At 46.1% G+C, this 20980-nt stretch overlaps 1 protein-coding gene across 12 annotated transcripts in view; it reads right to left on the reverse strand.

Annotated features, from left to right (window-relative positions):
* The window catches only part of LOC6498360 (serine-rich adhesin for platelets), a 33988-nt gene that overhangs the window by 2682 nt on the left and 10326 nt on the right, over positions 1 to 20980 (reverse strand). For 5 of the 12 annotated variants that reach the window (XM_032455064.2, XM_032455060.2, XM_044716368.1 and 2 more), the window contains exons 2-9: positions 13659 to 14122; positions 6722 to 7279; positions 4980 to 5347; positions 3251 to 4914; positions 3013 to 3171; positions 1985 to 2662; positions 1128 to 1801; positions 397 to 1060 (exon numbers count right to left, since the gene is read on the reverse strand). In XM_032455064.2, coding sequence (XP_032310955.1) covers positions 397 to 1060; positions 1128 to 1801; positions 1985 to 2662; positions 3013 to 3171; positions 3251 to 4914; positions 4980 to 5347; positions 6722 to 7279; positions 13659 to 13907 — 5014 coding nt within the window. In that variant the 5' untranslated portion in view covers positions 13908 to 14122. Of the gene's footprint in view, positions 1 to 246; positions 314 to 396; positions 1061 to 1127; positions 1802 to 1984; positions 2663 to 3012; positions 3172 to 3250; positions 4915 to 4979; positions 5348 to 6721; positions 7280 to 13658; positions 14123 to 20980 lie in introns of all 12 variants that reach the window. The other 7 variants (XM_032455063.2, XM_044716372.1, XM_032455065.2 and 4 more) reach the window with 4 other exon arrangements.

Raw genomic sequence — 20980 nt, forward strand, 5'->3', positions numbered from 1 at the left:
TTTTTTTTACTTTTCTCTCAAGTTAAAAATATTTAAATTATTAAATTCGAATAAACTAAACTGTTAGGTGTTTTACAAAAATGTGTGATTTAATGATTAAGTGCCTCAAAATATGTTTATTTATTTTTGTTTTGATTTTGTATTTAAACTTTAGTGTGCCTGAGCAGATGTTCCTAATTTCTGCTTAAAAAAAGTGCAGTTTAGTAGAGTAACTGACTGTCCTCATTTTAAAATCATCTCGCAAACCTAATACGCTTATTCAGCCTCTGGGGCTGAGTGGCACCCATTATAAGCAAGCCCAAAACAAGTAGTTCTGTAAGAGACGTGACCATATTAACAGGATCATCTTTTAAATACGTTTCTTTTTTCCAGAGCCCGATCCCTCAGTAGACTTACCTCTAGAGCGAGAGAGCTCCTCCCGATGTTTCTCGCTTCCCCGCGAGCGCTCCCGGTCACGTTCCCGCTCCCGATCCCGCAGCCCACTTGGCCTGGAGCGACTCTCCTCGGCGACACGCGAGGATCTCACCAGGCGAGTGCCGGAGGAGGTCTTGGTCTCATTAGATTTCTCTACCTCCCTATTGCTGTGCCGGACGTGATGGGAGCTCCGCTTGGACTCCAGCGAGGAGGATCCTGCAGCGTGGGCACTCGAGCTGTTTCGTGGTTTGATTCGGAGTTCGGTTTCTCGTGGCTCATGGCGTGACTTCTCACGCTTGGGGGTGCGCAGTCGCAACCGTTCCGCACGGTGTTTGGTGGCCACCTGGTCATCGGAGGAGCCACCACCTTGGGTCATCGATTCGCGAGAGCTGGAGCGCGAACGATCGCGGGGACAGCACTCAATGGAGGACTGGGATGAGCTGCGAGCCCTTGTGGGCGATGGCGTCGACTGACGGGAATTGCGTCGCGCTTCCGAGGCAAAGGTGCCTCGGGCCACGCCAAGAGACTGGGAGGCAGGGTATACCTTTACCTTCTCGTCGATTGTTTCCAGCGGTTTGGAGTTGCGACGCTGCAAGGAGCAGGATCGACGCCGCTGATCCTTGATGGCCGCTTCGTCGGAGAGAGCCTGGCAAGAAACCCAAAAGAGAATTTATTAAGATATTGAAAGCATTATAATTATTGGTGTGTTCCACCTTCAAAGTCTGATCAGCGTTTCGAGTCATTTCGCTCAGGATCTGTGCATCCCTTTGCAGGTCGCGCTTCCGTTCGTAGCTTCCTGGCGATCTTGATCTGGATCGATCTGGCGACAGGGATGGTGACTTCACCCGGAAAGTGGTGGTCAGCTCGTTGGCAATGTTTTCGTAACAGTGCTCCTCGTTTTCGTTTTCATCCTCGTCGTAGTCGTTGGTCGTTTCAATGTCCTTGTGCTGCGGGCTGCTGTGCCTCAGCAAGTCGGGTCGATCGTTGAGCAGTTGCCACTTGGTGGTGGTTTTGGTGGTACCATTGGTGCTGGTCTCCTCACTATGGCTTGTCCTGCTGCGTGAGGGAAGAGTCCTGCGGGGATTTGTGGAGGCGGATGGGAGTTTTGTTTGCGCCGCCTGTTGCTGTTGAACTCCAAAGTAGGAGAGTTCGTGCTCCCGCAGCTTGCGAGCTCCACGAGCTTCTTTGATTATTTTCAAGGTCTCGCTGCTTGAGTCTTCGGCAGCATCCGCAGGATTTTGATCCTGAATTTGGGGCTGGATGAAAAGAGTCCTGGGCTTGGCCACCGGCACCAGTTGGCCTATACGCAGAGTGGGTGGTGTGGCCTTGGGCTTTTCCACGCGTGGTGCATGGAGTGCTATGTTCATCACGTTTGATTTGGGTAGATCTGGAAAGGAGATAGCATTTGGAAATTAAAAAGAACTCGTACGTGAATCTTTTTCCCCCCCCAACTCATTTATTTTAAATATATATGAATCTTTCTTTTTCCGAAAACTACATCCTGTCGAACGATTCCTTGACTGAACTCCTCTAACTCAACCCTGTTAGAATAATTAGATGACAGCGTTACCTGCTCGCTGCAGAATCTGATCTTGAGTCTCAATCTTCCAAATAGTGCGCTTGGCTTTCATCCGGCTCCAGCTGCTTGAATACTCGCTGCCCTGAAACAGTTCTGCCGGACGCTGCTGTTCTGGAGAAGAGCTGCCCTGGGTTCCGCCACCGCTGTCGCTGTTGTTGTCCCGGAAGTACCGCTTCACCTCTTCGTCGGCACTGTCCTCTTGGTCCTGATCCTGCTCGGCGGCGTCGTAGAGCCTTCGCAACTGGATGAGCTGCTGGCTGACGGGGATCTGGGTGTTGCCCAGCAACTTGAGCATGGGCGGGGCGAGCGGAGTACGGGGCAGGGAGTCGTACAAGGCGCTGCCGAAGAGATCGCTGCTGGTGATGGAGGTGGTGGAGATGGTCGAGGGGCGGCGGGAGGGGATGGAGCCCTCCTCCTGGTAACTGTGCGAGCGCAGCATGGGCGTGGGCACCACGATCGTCGGCTGGACCAGGGCGGACTCAATCGAAGCTATGCTCAGGCGCCGCATGGCCTCATCGAATTCGCTGGCCGAGCGCATGGTGCGCATTATAAGGGACGTGGACTTCAGGCCCTCGTCCAGGATGCGCTGGTGCTGGCGAAGATCCTCCAGCAAAAGCTCCTGAGCGCTGGGACGACGATGGCGGTGACGTTGCTGATGCAGATGGGTGCCTGTGTGGGAAATGTGCGGAAAGTGTCGTTGGTGGGGTTGACAATTCATGGTTCGGGCTTTTTGGTTTTTATTTTTTTAGAGCGTGGTTATCGTGTTGAGCTTAGCGAGTGGGGTTAGATGTAGCATTAGATGTGGTTTAGAGAAGCGCAGCCAGAGTTCACAACATGCATTAAAATACAATCGAGAGTACAGAGTTCAAGTCAAGTAGAGGAGTCCATGGCTGAGACCCAGATAGACTAAATCATACAACATATTTCAGTAGACAAGGTAGGTACTACAATCTACGGGCATTCCAACTATCTAACCAAATATACACTTCAAATTATTGAAATATTCATAAGCTACCAACCTGCATCTTGCCAATCTTCGGAGGCTCCCAGGCTCACGTTGATCTTGGTGGAATATCCGTTTCCAGCCGGCGATGGTTGCTGCTGGTGTTGTCGCTGCTCCACAATGCGAATCCGCTCGGCCACCGATTTGGTGGTGATTGGGGAAACACTGGTAGTACCTAGTCAGGGAATGATAATAGTATTTATTAAATACTATTTAAGGCCATTTAGGATATCAGTACGTCAATCAGTACGTACCACTATCTCTGGCGGAGGGACTCTCCCGATCCGTCTTCATGGCCGGCACACTCCAGAGCACATCGGCGCTCTCGATGTTCTCGCCCAGATGATAGGGCTTCGGTTTAACGGGCTTGTTTTTCAGGATGCCCCGAATGTTGGACAACTCGTCCGTCTCGTTGTCCGTGGTGTCCACGCCGCTGGTGGAAGTGTAACTGTTCCGCGAGGTGGACTCCATCAGACTGTAACGTGGCTCTGTGGTCACGGTTACCTGTGAGCTGGATAAGTTAGAGGCGGAGGCCGAGGAGGAGGTGGAGGAAATGGTGCTGCTGCTCCCTATTGCCGACTGAGTGGCGACTGGCTGGCTGACCACCTCCGGTGGATCCATAAGAGTGGCGCGGTAGGCCACGGTGCTGGTGGCAATCGTCTTGCGTCGTTGGGAATCATCGCCAAAGTGAGTAACACTATCGTTGCTGCCACTGACAGTGCTGGCGGATTTCACCAGACTCTGGAGCGGACCGCTGGCAGTGCGACGGCGCCGGCGAAAGTTTTGCGTCGGCGGCGGCTTGCCGTCAGTCTCCACGATGTTCACCCTTCCCGATTCGGCGGCAAAGTGAACCTCCGTCTTGCAGAACTCCACCCGCTTCTGGGCACTGCCCCTCTGCAGGTGATTGTTGAAGCTCGAGGAGGTGGTGGTGCTGCTGCTGGTCACAGTTCCTCCGTTAACGTGGACCTGGGATGTCTTCCTCAAGTCACGCCATGTTTCCTCCACGGCAATTGAATGCCTCTTGCTGAGCTCCCCTTCGGTGGGGCTGGGCGAAATCTGGACGGGCTTCACCGCCCTCCCGAAGTGTATAATCGTCCCGCCGCCATTGTGGGGCTGTTGTGGCACCGATGCTCCACTCCTCTCCGTGGGCGACCAGTTGCCGAGTTGCTCGCCGGACCGGCCCAAGCCGCTATCTGTCGAGGCGTCTACGCGGAAAATGCTTTTGTCTTCCGGTGGCGACATCTTCTCAAAGCCGTAGGACTTCCGCCGCAAGTGCCACTCACTGGAACTGGTGTCCTTCTGCCGTTGGCGTGATTCCAAGCTGTGGGTGTTGTGGACAGGTCTGAACGCGGAAGGAGCCGGCAGCTGAGGAGCAGCAAGCTTCTCCACAGAGGGCTCCTTCTTCTTCTGGTGATAGGCCAGGAAGTCCTCCTTGTACAGACTCTCGTCGGAGAGCTTCTTCAGCTTTCCCCGAATCTCCTGCAGGGATTCGGCGGTGAGGAAGGTGTTTCGTTTTGCCACTGCCGGTTTGGCCGTGGGGGAGTTCAGAATGGTGTCGAGGGCTGCCAGATCAACGTGGTTGTTTCGCATGGCCGTGTTGAGCCGCCGGCCGTTTTCTAGTTCTGCCCGCAAACGGGCGACGCTTACTGAATTTCCTGGAAGGTCCAAGGGACGCGGACGAGTGGCAACTGCCGGGGACTTGTAGTGCTCCTGAGACTGGAAGGAGCGGCGCAGTTTGCTGACCCGGCGCCACTCCCCCGTTGGCTGCTCACTCTTGTCCTCGCGCTCCCAGTCGTTGCTGAGATCGTCCGTGGAGATGGAGCGGGAGCGCTGGAGCATCGATGATCCGAGCGAGGGCAGGGGTGGGGCGTAGACCGACTGGGACACCTGCTGGCGACGCTGGTGGCGGGCAGTGAGCCTGAAAAGTGATCCGAGTAGTATCAGGGTTGATGGGGGAATGGTTAAAAATTTTCGGTAACTTACCGCAACTCTTCGTCGTCGTTGTTACTGTTCCCGTCATCGTTATAATGCCGGAAACTTTCCAAATCACGACGGTGCGTTGGCGGAGTCACAGCTACGTCAGCATCTGCTCCACCAGCAACACCAGTACCAGTACCAGCACCACTGGCACCACCCACGCGACTCGGTGGCTGGCCATATAAGTCAGCCTGCTTGGCCCAGGCCGCTGGCGATGATGATGATGACAATGATGACGATGATTCTGGTCCGACAATTGCATGTAGGCTTATTTTGCCCGCACTTCTGTGGGTGTGGGTGTTGCTCGCTTGTGCCGCTGCAGTTGTTAAATTTGAATTGTTGCTGCTCTGGCTGGAAATGCTCGAGCTGCTTTTCTGTAAATGGCAAGCAAACAACAACATCAATGGCGAATTGAAAAATAAAGTAAAATCGGGCACAAAGAAGAGCTCAGTGGAGCTGATCTGAGCGCATTATGGGGCTCTCGAGGGCGGGTGTGTATGGTACCGGGTATGGTTATCTTTATTGACGTTTTTGTAATTGCCACTCTGTGGCAGTGGGTGCATTGTTTGACAGGAACTGCTTAAGGAAGCTAAGCACTTAAGACGCCTATAAATACACTCTCAAGTGATCGAGTGCAAAGCAAGCAAAGCTAATGAATTTCCGCATTCAATAAATGGTTATGATTGATTTAAATCCTGTAACATATTGCAACCCATATCAAAGGTAAGTAGTGGACTAAATGGCTTAGTTTTAAAAGCTTAATGATTGATTGTGAAGTAATACGTTCTAATATGGGTTCTATTTCAAATATATATTTATAGAATCCCCTCCAAGCCCCTTATAAATCAAAAATCAACCTATGAGTTCTCAGAATGCGGAATTCCCCAAAAGAAATTTTCGTTTCAAGATTGATGACCAGAACCGACTGACGATTGTGGGCGTTCGTCGTGTCTCCAGACACTTTCGCAGTCACTTTTGGAGCTGCCCAATAATTAGACACTTTTTACAACTTCGCCTAATGAGTGAGTCGCGCTGCGGAGAAATTTCCATTGTGGTCATGACCCAGATGTCCAGCTGAAGTGGCAGGCATCGCCTAATTGAGCTGGTCTATTATTAACGATTTCCATTCGATTTCGATGCAAAAGCTGACTCAATCTTGTATCCAAGCCAGACTGACTGTGGGGGAGTGAATGGTCGTCTCTGGATGGTCTAGTAAAGTATACTTTGATAAATGGCACTTGACCAATTGCAGAACTTTGTTCATTTTCTTTGGTAGCTGTCGCATGCTCTTAAATGATTGGAGGTAATTTTTTTAAGAAAATGAAGTCATTCATTAGAGAGTTTTCTGTTTTTAGATTTAATCGCTCACTTATGCAGTCTTCACTTGATAAATTAAGTTATTAGCTGTTCAAGAATAACTTAACTGGCAAATCTATTACCGACTATTTCATGTTTGCCCGTCAGATAATTGTAAGTCCTCTGCTTAGTACGAGATTTCAATAATTTTCCCAAAGGCCTAGAGCTAGGAACTTTTTTTTGGCCACGACAATTGGCCGCCACTAACAACTGGCCATTTTCGGTCATTGCCATGGCCGTGGTCAGGAGACTACTCCTCCGAAAAGAAAACCGACTACAAAAGCAAGATGGGAAAAGCAAACATGGGCGCATGCTAATGAGCCGACAAGGCACAGCAGAGTGGCTGGAAAAATTGTGGACTACCGCGTTTTAGCCTGGCCCAAGCGACTTACCATTAGATTGCTCAATTTCTGGCTGGGAGCCGTATCGGGTAACAAATTGAGGCCGACTCTGTGCGAATACTCGTCTCTGTTTCTGTTTCTGTTACTGTCTTCGTCGTCGTTGTCGCTCGCCTCGCCATTAATCACAACAAAATCAACATGATCGTCGATGAGCTCCTGGCTCAGCGCGGATGCGGATGCGGACGCGGATTGGGCTGCAGATGCGGATGTGGCTGAGGAAGCGGGGCGGACGATGCCAGCATCGCTACCGCTTAGACTGCTATCGTCGCTCAGCTCGCAAATGTCAACGCCGGATGAGGCGTGGATGAGCGGGGTGGAATTTGGGAGGGGATGCGGAGGTGGACCGTGGCCATTGCTGGTGCGGTGGGTGGTGGTGCTGGTGGTGGTGGTGGATGTGGAGGAGGCCCACGAGGAGGAGCTCTTCTGCACCGTCTGGGTGCGGATCACCTGCATGGCGCCGTTGGCGGTGCGGGCCTTCAGCACCTCCAACTGTTTGCGCTGTGTGTGCTGTGTGCCGTTCGGCTGTGAGATGTTTTGGGAGTCGGATATCTGGGGAGAGAGCGGAGAGAGAGAATCGGGATTCAGTGATGGCAGGATAATGATAGGGATCAGTTTAAGGATTATCGTTAAGATGGTTTCAGTTTGTTACGGGATTGGTATTGTATTTTGGTAAGTTTGACTGTAGTTTTTCTGATGGCTGGCTTGTGATCTCCATAAATGTTTATCTTTTCTTTTTTTTGCCATAAAATTAAAGAATCTAATCAATAGATTCTAATGCCTCGGGCTCTTAAAACCCACCGCAAAATATCTCCCTAAGTTTAGGATTAAGCGCTTCAATTTTAACTTCACTGTTCCAATATTAACTTATTGGATGGCATGTTAAATTCTCTTTGGTTTAGTTTGGATTAAAGTTAAGTCTTACTAGTTTCTAACTTTATTCTGAAAACCCTGAAAATCTACTTGGCCTGATCTAATTGATACATCAACTACTACCAGTAAAGGCTTTTATCGATTGCTTGCTTTCAAATCTCTTAAAAACGAGATAAATAAAACATTAAACAAGTCATCGCAATGTGATTGTCTAAATTTCTGCGGTGCCAGAGTGTGCGGCGTGTGTGTGGGCATGTGGTGGGTGTGTCCAATGTGGGGCGTAGAAGCGGTGTGTCGCATGGCATTCGGCCGTTGGCAACGGGGCGTATGAAAGTTGCCAGACGAAACACTTGACCGTCAAGCGGCTAGCCTCCTATTCCGTCCCGTTCGGCGGCTCCTTGGAGGAACGGTCCGCTGGCTCTTATCTCGACAGCTGGGCGTGCTCGGGACCGTTTGCCTAACACACGTGACCAAACGCCAGCCACAAATCAAAAGAGTCTCGAGAGCGATTGCATTTGCAACTGCAACTGCACTACAACTGCACCCTTTTGCACCCATGGACGCGAACAATTAGCAGATCCGTTGGATTCGATCGTGCCATGACACACCGCCGAAGAAAAGAGCCAGAGACAAAAGCACACTCGAAGGCCCAACCACTGGCCCAAAGATCGATTGTGGCAATCGATTGCATTGATGATTTATGGTGCTAAAATGTATAATATACTCGAGTTGAAAACTTAACCCGCCGGTGTCCAGTTCGTGGCGTATTCGTGTCAATGACCATAAAGCAATTGCACATTTGACTATGAGTCAAAGTGCAGCATTGTTTGAATAGAATATTCACAAAAAACAACACAAATTTTGAATGTTCTCCGAAGCGGTAGGCAACAAAGACAAAATGTAAATTGTATGCACATTGGGGGTTGAGTCATTTCTGGGTTCTATTCATTTTGGTTCTAGAATCTAGAGATTTCAGCTACAAACGTTGGTAATAAAGGTAATAATAATGGTTTCGTAATAGTTTTCATATTTTCCCAAACTTGTTGATGGTTCTTAAATGCTGTCTGGCACTGTTCGCTTTTGAGTTCAGGGTTAACCCTTCAAAAAGTTCTCAATCAGAGCCTTTACTTATTCACACTGGTCTCTGGTCGTTTTCTGAGTCAGACACTGATTTCCATTCGGCGTCTGCCTCTTCGAGCTCCCTATTGACCTCAGGGCGAACGGACAATGCATAGTAATTTCAGCGGCTCCCTAAAGTCACACTCATCCTTGAGCTGGAGCAGCACGGATGGCGACTGTGACCAAGAAAGAGGGCAAAATTGCGGGGCAGGCATAAATTATAAGCCGTGCCCCCGGGCCATGCACGTTCTGCCGGAGTTTCTCACGATGGTCACGGGGAGAGGTGCGAGCGGGAGCAGGAGCAGGAGGAGGTGGAGACGACTCTTGGGGGAGCTGTGGCCGATTTTCCGCAATGTATTGCACTTTTCGGTGTGTGCGCCAAACGTCTATCGATGACCTCTTTTCCAAGCAAACCGAAAACAGCAAACACCAAACGCTGTTCGCTTTTCGTTACTTTACTAGCTTGTTGTGCCATTTTAGTCCCGGCTGGCATGTGTAGGCTGCTTGGCTGGCTGCTTGGTTGGTTGGTCTTGATCTTGGTCGGAGTCTTGTTGTCTGCTCGGGCTAATTAAGCTGTGCCAATATGCATGGCCCAGGGGGTGTCCAATCAAAGCCACAGCTGGCGAAGAAAGCCAACTGTAAATGAATTATTTTGGCCCGGTCATAGTAAGCCAGCCGGATCAGTGTCATGAACAGCCTCCGCTGGGCAACTGGGCAGCTGATGCAGATAAAAAAAAGACCAAAAACATACAGCTGAAAAAAGGAAACCACCAAATTGAAAATACCAAAGTCGAACGAAGCAAAGTCAAGTTGAAGGTTCAATGAAATGCAGAGACTTGCCACGACTTCCAAAGCCCAGCTTTCGCATATATTATATGCCAACCGAAGTCGTGATGATGTGGAGGAAGACTTTGCTTATTTTTCTGCTCTTCGGTTAGCAGAGTACACTTCAAAAATCATTTCTTTGTTCAGATATTGCTCTTTGGCTTCTTTTTAAAATTCTATATAAGCTCCTAGATATAAGTTTTGAGCTGTGCAACGGAATGCCAAAATATTTAGTTTCCTGGGCCTGGGCCGCGCTTGAAACGAATTTAATGATCACCATCCCCCACCTTCACCATCATCATCACGGTCGCAGTCGTCTGCCTGGTCGTGGCTGTCTGTCTGTGGCCACAAGATTGACTGTCTATCTCCCGGCTCCGACTGCTGCTACAGCCGTTCTGTGTGACTCCACCATATGCCCCATGTCGGTGTCTATCCGCCTGCCAGTGCGTCCCACCGTCCCACTGATTGGGTTCAGGTCCGGGGCATGCATGTCGCCTTTTGGGTTTGCTGGCTGCCTGGCAGCTCGCACAGATCGCCTTCATAGACATGCCACAAAGCGTTGACTCTTTTTATTTTTAGCTGGCACTGACTTTGGCACTCTATGCATTTAAAGACAGGCACAGTGGCTTGACTTTGTTAGGAACTTTATGGACTTCTGGTCAGAATTCTACATTAAAGCCAAGAATAGAATTTCAGTTAAAATTAATTTTGGCATAAGTATATCTTAAGACTCTCAGTTAACTCTTAGTTCGTTTATCTATCATAACTATATCTTTTTTCAATAATGTCTAAGATCTATAACCACCCTCCTTAAACCACAGTGCCTCTTAAATTGCCTTTCAAGGTTCTCCTTTGGTCCATCTTGGGCCACTTGGCTGGACCTTTTTTATTTGCCGTTCTGTGCTTTTTTAACCATAATACTATACATTTTATATGCATTATTTCTGTCACGATCTCGTTGGCTTTATATCTCTATATGATGCGGCGAGTAAATCATGTGCGCGCCCGCGTTTGCGTCATTGGAGTTGATGCCCCAAGTCGATTGTTGCCAGCGCTCTCCTTCCCACCGTCTATCTCCGCCGAACGTTGGGCGTAGTGTGGAGTTCATTAGCGGTAGAGGAAACACTTAATTGCGGCAAGACACGTCAGTTGACATCCTCAATTAGTTGCAAGCAATTTACGTGTGGCGGCCAAGTGGCCAAGTGGCCAAATGGCTTTCGGAGCACACAGTCGCACCCGGGCACTGACCACAGGCACTGGAGTCTCCACTGGAGCCGCAGAATCTTCTGACGCTCTTCTGGTTAGACTTGTGGCAACCCAGTGACCCACAAAACTGATGCGGCTGCTGCTGTGGCATTGCCAGCGGCTTTGTACCGTTAGCCTGCAAAACATTGTGGCAACAAGCAACCAGACTGCCGGCAAATAATTCAAAAGCTGCAACTGCAACTGCGCTTGCATGCTGCAGAATCTTGCAAAATGTAAATTTCTGTTTGCTTTTTGCTTTTGGCCTAGCCGTCTCGCCACAATCCATAATGCTAATGAAGAGGTTGTCAGGGATCTATCTGTTGCCTAACGGTGCCTGGGTGCGTCTCCGATCTGCCGCGATCCGTGATCGGTGCTCTAGTCTGCGTCTGAGCGGATCGGTTATTGCCAAATTGATTTCCCCGCGACCCGTGGCGGCACCGGCACTCTTGGCCGCCTTTGACTTTGTCTTTGGCATTGCCTTTGTCGGCGAAAATCGCTGCGGCGAACAGCGGGACATCGGTGATATAAATCCCGGACTTGGCCATCAAACGGAGTCGACGAGCTGCGCTCTTTAAATCGAATCTGATGCGGTCTAGGACCTGGCGGTGTATTCTTTCTGCCGATCGTTTCCAGTTGATTGTATTGATCGCTTCCCTAGTCGCTCCAACTCTTCCCAGCGTCGTCAGCCGCAGTGGCAACAAAGTTCAATCGCGATAAGATACAAAGTCAGCGGAATGGAACAACTTTCAATGGGATTTTTTAGCCGGCTCGGTTTTTGGTGTTTCGGGTACTCTGCGCGAATACCCTGCAGCCATAAAAGTATGTCTGAAAAAGGGCATATCGACTCTGATCGGGTGAATGTAACAGTCGCTAAATTGAGTGACTGTTCGGTCATTAAATTATATCGAATTTAGCTTCGGGAAGATTTCATTTGAAATGTCAACTTTGAACTAATCCGCATTGGCACATTCAAGTTAATGATATGCAATTATGTAATGGGAGACTTTTCAAAATTTATTTGGAGAATAGAGACTAAAACAACTGCAATTTTAAAATCAATCATCACACACATGAAACCTTCATTCATTGTCTAAATAGTTAAAATTCTCAAGCAATTTCCCAGATGACTGAACGATTCTAAGGTCAATAATCTAAAAAATATGTCTTACTATGATCTCATCGATGGGGCAATAGGATATTCCATTGTCTCATAAGCCGATCAGCATTGATGAAAAAATCACTTAATTATTTGGATCAATCTCTTCAGATTGAGTACCGGCAATACCAGAGCCATGATGTCATTGCATTTGATGGACGTTTCGGCCCAAATGGTAGTAGGGTAGAATATCTTAGAGTCCAGATCTCGTCAAGTATGTGGTGCTATTTCAGTTGGTCCAGTCACGCGGCGAACTAAACTGCCATCGCGATTCGCGACTTTATTTTGTTTTGGTTCTGGGCCGTGGCCGATACCGAAGCCGTGGCACTCGAGGCCCCAACTTGACTTGACCACACACACCACATTTTATTATGGGCTGGGGAAGACGACAGTGAGGATGATGATGATGGGGTTGATGACGGCTGACGGTGGATGAACAAGCACAAAATTAACGATAGGCCCCGAAGTATTGCTTTGGCCTGCCATCCATCCAGCCATCCAACCAGCCAGCCACAAGCACTTATAATTAACCGACAAATTCTAGAGCAATCAATGGCTCAAGCATAGCCTAAAGACAAGTGAAATCCAAAGAATAGCACGAATTAATTACCATCTGGCAGTGCCGAATCTAAGATCTCTCCTCAGCGTCTGCGAAATCGATTAATAAGTGGCACAGCGTCGAAGCTCTTTCCTTTCCATTCTTTCACCTGGAGTCTCCATTTATCTGCTCAGCCATTCCGATTCGCGTTCAACTTATCACCGAGGAGTACCGATGTGCGTGTGACCTGTTAATTACGGCTGAGTAAAACGGTCAACGCATCTGCCTTCATCTCCAAGACCATGTCCATGTCCATGGCCATGTCGATGTCTGGGATTTGATAGGCAGTTGGGGAAAAGGCTGGCTGACACACAAAACTGGCCAACTGCAGTTGCGGTATTTGCTAACCGCCATCAAGCATCTGTCACATTCCGAAATTTTTATTTAGCCAGGCGCAGTTAACGTTCCATTCTGGCCAAACTATTAGAACTCAGATGTTTGGGGTTTTCATCTGAAGAATTTGTGTTGCACTTAATTGCCAGAAGCCTAAAGTCGCAGTTCAGATATTGCAAGCATACAAAGTGACTTTTAAAACCTCTATTAATTTTCGTTTAGCTTTAATCGTTCAAGTTTCCTGTTGGTATTCCACTAAATAAACTATTAACTGATTAAAATCGGACAGCAGGGTAACCTAGACTAGCAATCAAGCCGCTATTGCCACAGCCTCCGCTAAATTAGTGAACGCCTCCCCATTTGGAGGGTCTGGAGTGCAGACGACTCTACCAGAAGGCCTTTCAATTTCATTTAAAATACGATGGACAAACAAAAAGCCCAGCAATTAGGCCTGGGCCAAGAGCTGAAGCCCAGCTTCATGGGATAGAACCATGGGTTTCATCAATCAGGGCGAAATTTAATAGTATTTTAGGGATGTGTGTTCAATTCGTGAGTTTACAATTTTGTAGACCATAAAAAGTTTATACAATGAAATCATATTATATATATCTTTATTATGTGTTGCACTTACAACTGAAAGACTTGTAAACTTTAGGAAACTGTTCTCCGACTCAATTTTTATCGGGCTCCCTCTGATTCCCAGAAATTTTCAGAGCCATGGGGGATTACCAAATCGGTTGCGGATCACGCTACCATCTTTGGATAATGCTTTTTTTACTCACCTTGCCGTAGCTGTTCAGTGGTCCATTTATCCAGCGGTCTGCCTCCAGTCGTCCGCTGAACAGGGCTCCGGTATTGGGATCGATGCGTTGCCATTCACGCACCTCTCGCTGGAATGGGGACCTGGAGCCCCCGATCCCGCTTACTATCCCGACCCCGGATCCCGAGCTGGGAGCCGTCTGCAGATGATGATGATGATGGGGATGATGGTGATGGCTCTGACTGTGATTGTTTGTTGTGGCCACTTCCATGTTGGAGCTGGGAGCTACTGTTGTGCGCTTTTAATTTGCACGCTCGATGCGCTCGAGCTGCTTTGGATTTGCTCGCTGCCTTTTCTTCTGTAACTCTGGCCAACTCTGTTGCTGTCTCTGGATCTGGCTTGTTTCTTTCTCTCTCTGTATTTCTCCGGAACGGGAGGCTGCACTTAGCCGCTTCTTTGTGGTCGTCTTCTTCTGGTTTTGCTCGCCTATTTCAAATTATTATTTATTGTTATTATGCTACTACCGTCTGCTTCCCAGGCTTCTTTCGCGTTTCGTTTTGGCTAAATTAATGGCAACTTTAATTTATTATCATAATAATAATTTTCTAGCTATTCTAGGCCTGCTACTGTGTGCATGTGCCTCTGACTCTGCCTATGCTTCTGCCCCTAGACCCCCTAGACTTCTCTTATAATTTCCTTGGCTTTTCCTTTTGCACGCTTTGCTGGTTATTTACTTTGTGGCTTTCACGGTCTAATTTGAGACTTTTCTGAGCCAACTGTCGGTATGTGTGTTGTTCTGTGCGTTGCCTGGAATGACAAGAGCAGAGTTGAAAGAAATTTTGTTAGTTAATTATGTTGCAAAGTGTGAAATGTATATACATGGTTATAATCTAGAGGTACGAATGTGATTTTTGCTGACTAGCTGACTAGCGGAAGCAAAGGTGCTTTGAACCGAGGTGCTTTTGAAGTCTCTCCCGAGCCGAAGCCGTCGTGCAGATTTCTAATTAAATTTGCGGCCAACGTCCAGCGGATACGATGAGATATTCCAAGACAAAGCTATGGGGACCGAGAGCGCCCAGCGGCAGGTTGTCTGAGATTCTTTGATTGCCCCTCGTTCCCCTACCCAAGCCGGGCTGTCAGCGGATGTCACAGTCTATTTCCGCTTCAAAGCCTCTGTCCGCCAATCGCAAACATGTGTGTCCACTTGTCTCTCTTTTTAGTTTAATTTAATCTCTTGTTTCGTTATTATTATTTCAGGTAGTCGTCCGAAAAACTACGCTTCTTTAATGCGTATACTTTTGGTGGGCTGTCGTCATATGTCAGTCACATCATTTGTAATTGTCAGAGTTATGCAAGAACTTCATTTATTTTGGAGCACTGCGGTCGGTCTTCGGTCGAAAGGTTAAAATTTGGTAAAATTGTGGGGCTTAATTAATGGTTTTTAATACATTTATTTTTAGACTTTCATGGAGGTTTTCTCATATATATTTTGAAGCTTTTTATGTCGTAATTGAATTAAACCCAGAAACCTATTGACTATTACCACTGTTTCACCCATTAAGACAGTCCAAAGGAGTGGGGCGGCATTAACACTGAAATGCCAGTGTCTTACAGGTCTGGAAAAATGAATTCACGATAAAACGTTAAGGCTAAATTTAGCACAACCCAAGAGTCGAAGACCAGAGTGGAAAGCAGACCAGTGGATGCAATTGGGTGGACACCCCGCCTCCTCTTCGGGAAAAACACCCACAAGACGCTGAGGAGTGAAAAGCAATTTTGCGGAATATTTTATGCGGCTTTGGCCGACCGCTAAATAGTAACTGTTACTAAGTTTTCCACAGCTTCGCTTGGCCGATCTGCTCAGGCATTAACTTCCTCATATGCTGTGGAGAGCTGGCTGGTGGAAACCCGTTTTCCCCGTTGAACTTGCACTCGTTTTGGTTTTTGGTTTCGGTTTTGGTTTTGGTTTTGGCGAATGCGTTGCTGAATCTCTTAGCACTTTGCCTAGAAATAAAAGCAGCCTGAAATTGCGGCTGCACTTTTTATGCGATTTTAGTTCAGACTTCAGTGGCACGCAGACTTACTCCACATTCACAAATTGGATTTGTATTTTGGACACGTTTTGCCGGTTTTTTTAGAGACTCTATTTTTTTCTGTTTATACATCCCAGTGTGCGCTAGTTGATTGTGTTAATTAAAATTTAATTAAGCGTAATTTAGAGTAATTAAGCTCTGGCATAAATTTAATGACATGGAACTGGGCGCCACGGGTAGTGGCCATTTATTGTATCCATCCAAACGTTTTATTATTTTGCATATACTTTTCTAGCCAAAAGGTTATGCTGATTGCGCACGGAAAACAAATTGAATGCATTAAGTCTAGAAAATTAAAATATTGAGAATTTCAGGTTTGTTGCCTAAGTCATTTGTTCGGTTCGTGGCGTTGAAAGGAGTTTTTAGTTTTATCTTCCAAATATCATTTGTTTATTGGTTCTACTGAAGTTTCTCACTTTTGTAGTAGCAAAAGCCAACCACAGAAATACAATTTTCAAGTTGAGTTGTTCAAGTCTATTTGGTGGCTTTGTATCGGACCCTTGTTACAATCACAGCACCCAAGTGGCTATGAAGGTCAGTCTAATTATAATACTGTTGTTATTCACAGTTTGACTGTCACCCAACCGCAGTAAGGAAATATCCACAACTGCAGCAGTTTTTATTGTTTTCATATTTATAGCAACTGCCTAAAATGAAAGTCATTTCGCATGAGCAGAAATCTGCGGTCGATTCCAGTCATTTCCATATCAACTCGATGCGTAATTCGCCAGAAATTCGATTGATTTTGGTGTTGCTTCACGGGTCGAGTGTTTTCTATGTAGGTTAATCCCTCATTTTTGGTTTTGTATTACAATTTTTCCCTTCCACCTCGACTTGATTGATTTGCCATTTATTTATAAATAGTTGGCTGTGCGTGGGCTAAAAAAAAGACTTGGGGCCATGTTTATTTATATTCGAAATAATCAAGCCTAAAAGGTGATTGAAAAGATGTGAGGGTGTTAAATTGGCATTGAAAGTGCGTTTTTGTAAAAATATTTCCCGCCGTAAGCACCGGCAAAAATTGGAATTTTAATTCACACTTTTGTGTATTTGCAACGCGTGCGCGAACCACGAAAATCGTGCAACAATTGACCGATATGCAAATCTGTGTTGTTGCTGCAGAGACAGACTATCTGACGGACTGACAAACTGTGCAAAATTTGCATAATTGGCACTCGCGTGTATTTCGTGTGTTCTAATTTGAATTTGATTTGTGCGACACAAAAACAGAAGCAGCACGCTCCCCAAGACATGGACACCAAGTGTGAACTGAAAAGTTGGCACTTCAATGAGTTGTATGGTTTGTATGGCCAAGACGTTGAATTGATATTATACCAAAATATTATTACATTCAGTTTACTTCAAAATTTTGTTTAAAACTAGTTTTTTTTGTATATTTTTTCAACAGCTCGATAAATCATTTGTTTGAACTTCCTTTGAGGTACCATTATATTTTATTCTTTCGGGGCTTTATTCTATTAGATTTTGGCTCAAACCATTTACTTGTTATTTATCTTTCGTTGCCTTTCAACATTAATCTTTAACCTCCAAGCTTGTGTGTCTCAATCTCCTTTGGATCAAATTCTCAACAAAATAATATTTGTTTGCTGCGTCGCTACAATTCAATTATGAGAATATTATAAAAAACGTTTTGATTGCCGCCGCAATTGAGTAGCACCGCCTCTATATGAGTCTATTGATATATCTAGCCATAAATATATCTGAATACATACGAAAGAAACCACAATTGAGGCTGGCTTCCGTCATTTTATACTTGGGCAGGGTTTGGGTACTTTACTCTTTTTTTTATTGCGGAATGGATTGTGTGCGGCTTGGAAAATAATTCATTTTTAATATATTTTTTAGACTTGTTTCGTTTTAAGCTGGACCTGGTTGGGGGCAGGCTTTCGTTTAGCAGCCGTTATTAGTCACACGCAAAATAATCTCAGTTCTTTGTTTGACTTCCGTATGAGAAATGCCTGAGAATAGGAAAATGCGCAAATCGGTTAATTATAGAGTCTGTAGAATATTGTAACGAGGCCTGCTAATCAGTGGCACCCGCACTTGCTTTACCCGTAGATGGCATGTGCTTTTCATTTCCATTCTCATTTAATTAGGCAAATGAGCCAATGGTCTGAAGTCGAGTTGACATTTGAAAAGAATCTGAACTTATGGCTTGCAATTTGTTGTGCGACTAAATGGTCCCCCCGAGCATTTCACTCACATTACACAATTACATAATTATAGCTTGGGCCCGGCAGAGTGCCAAAAGCAGAGACAGGTTCCAACCTCTAAGCCATTCACACTCTACCCACGGGCCGGGTAATCGTTGCTGCTGTAGCTCTGTCTCCGATGCACAGACATATCATGGATATAAGTATAATGATAGATATACTTGTTCCGTCCAATGAAAATTGTAATTTTATGATTTCCTGCTGACGCCCACCACCAGCCAGCCCCATCAATTTTCCGCTACCTGCACTTCGCTCGCTGGCGAACAGTGCGTATGCGTAATATGCATACGCTGCGTATGCGTAATGTGCAATTTTATCACCATCTTGCGCAATCCATCTCCTCCCCCGGCAGTAAAGTTGAAAGTTTATTTTCCGAAAGTTTCCGAACCCAAAATATTTACGATGCCCTAAAAATGTTAAATTTGTTTGCGTCATGGTTGTCTTGATTCTGCTACCGTTATTTTTCACACTTACACTCGCATTGAATGGCCAATTCAAATATTTGAATATTAATTAGCAGGCTTGCTTAGGGGGCTTGCTGTTTGCTTTTCCTAAAGTGATTCATGGAGAGATTGGTCCCCATGCTGCAGCTTGGAGAATAGTTACATTTTCAACATAATAATTCAGTAACTGTGAGTCACTGTGAATAGCGTAAAAATGCAAATCTGTCTCAGTTAACCTAAAGTTAGTTCCTCGCATAAATCCCATTCACCGAGCCCAGCAAATTGAGTTGCATGTGGCGGCGCCTGCAATTGTCAAGCAACATTTGCAACCAACCGCCCTCACAGCGGTTTGCCCCGAAAGTGAAACAAACCAATAAATAAAGCCAACATCCAAAGTTTATCAGAGCCGAAAAATCAAGCCACAAAATGTATGTAACATATCTGGGGCTCCCCGCCCTCCTTTTCTCACTCCCACATGCATTTCTGACTTCAATGTGACAAAATAAATGAGCCATTCGGCACTGTTCGGCAAAAAAGAAAAGAAACGACGAAACAAAATCAGGAACTGCATATTAAATGAAGCGTAACGAAAGAAAAACGACAACAGGAAAGGGGTTACCGCACAGGGAGCGATACATAGATGGATGGATGGATGGATGGCTGGATGGGGTTTCGTGGAAAGGGTCGTTGCAGGGCCCAAAGATAATTACAAGTGACGCCTCCAAGGGAGCCCCTGTGTGGCCCTCGACCTCAAGCCTGCTTTTTTGCCTTCATATTTTCTTAAGTGAAATATGAGCTGTTAACGTATATTTTTGTGGAATTTGTTGGCCCTTGTTTCTTTGTTGTATTTCATCCGAAACATAATTTCAACATTGTGATTTTAACACTTTTACTTTTTTGCAAGGCAACACTGGCAGTAAGAAATTATAATTTACATAATAATTTGGCGCTATTTGCTGATTGATTTGTGCTGCTTGCCGCTTTTTTCTTGTCGCCGGCTAATCTACAGCCTTGAACACCTCGAACAAGCTGTGAGCGCGCATATGTCGCCTGGTCTTTTGTTTGGCTTTAATTGGCTTCGAGTTTGGCAAGAGAAGGTAAAGAAAAACATGAAAAATTTTGCCATAGATAACGAAGAAAAGAAACAAACAACGAAAAAAGTTGAAAAATTTGCATATGGAGTTGGCGGTACATCGATAAATTCGCATGGGTGGTGTGCGAATTTTGTTCGCAGATTAAGATAGATCGATTAGTCTTTCATTTACATAAATGGATTTTAATACGGTGAAAGATTCCCACTGGCAAACACCCACGGGTATTAGAATCTTAATTGGCAGCAACCAGGCGGTAATCATATTTTTAAAACAGCATTTCTCAGCTCGATTGCCAAATTGGTAGGTCCCACTTAAGACCCCTTTCCAAGCCATGGAACTGTAAAGAGAACTTTCATTCTGCAATTCGTCTCCATGATTTGTCCCCTCAATGTCATTACAGAAAATTATATGACCGAGTACGTTTCAAGTACCAAATAAAAAGCGAATACCGAAATCCAAACAACTTTCACCCAACAGCTGGCAGCTGCTACCAGATACAATTTGCTGCCGTAGCTGCTGCTGTGAGAAATCTCTGACATTTCTTTTGATTTCAGTTCACTTTATTTTGCACCATTTTATGACACATTCTTCGAGCCGCTTTTCTCAACTGCTAATGGCAGTTCCACATCCAGCAGCTGCCGGCACAATGGGCGCAATACTTTAGGAGCAGAAAGCAAAAGCGAAAAGTACTCTGGCACCAATCTTTTGACCGTAATTATATGCACAGTAAAAAGGTAAATAAAATAAAAAGAGCAGAAGAAAGTCAAAGAGGCGTGATTTGTCAAGCGGGCCATTTACAGAACAAAGAGAGCTGCCGGAGCAATAGATGGGGAAAGTGATGAGAAGAACTCGCAGAAAAGCCCCTTATTAGAGAAGCCAGCCCTCCCCTAGTCGGCGCTAGTAATTATATGCATCAGAAACTGTTTGTGGCCTATTAGATATGCAAATTGAACACTATCCGCAAATCAGCCTTATCAAAGAAATCATTTAACAAGTCGCGGTGTGTTGTTCTTTCTGCTTAATTTAGCTTAGTTTGGCGTCGGCCAGTTTTGTTTGCTCTGTCATTGCCATATATGAGCTGTTGTACAACAACCTACCTTATCGCGCGAACCTTTCCTGATATTCGCCGCGAGTATTTCCAGTACTTGATGGCATGAGTACGTCATTGAACTTGACTTTGAAGGCGTTCCACTTTATAATACCATGTTTAGCTTTAGATCTTCACCAGACCCACATCCCCACTCAACGTCAGTGGTAAACGCATTCGGAGTCACATCTGTTGGCCGTAGGAAACCAGTTTCCTCCGAGACCCAACTGATGGTCACTCGTTTGCTCAGTTGAAAATTAAAGTTAATTTTCGTTATTTTTGTATTTTTGTGTGTGCTTTTTTTCACTTTGTCTGATCGGCCAGTGTGGGGGCGTCCGACAGAGACAGACACTGAAACAGTCAGAACTGGGGGCAAAAGTTGCTGCCTCGCAT

This window comes from Drosophila ananassae, chromosome 3R (genome assembly GCF_017639315.1).
Source record: "Drosophila ananassae strain 14024-0371.13 chromosome 3R, ASM1763931v2, whole genome shotgun sequence".
Lineage (NCBI taxonomy): Eukaryota > Metazoa > Arthropoda > Insecta > Diptera > Drosophilidae > Drosophila > Drosophila ananassae.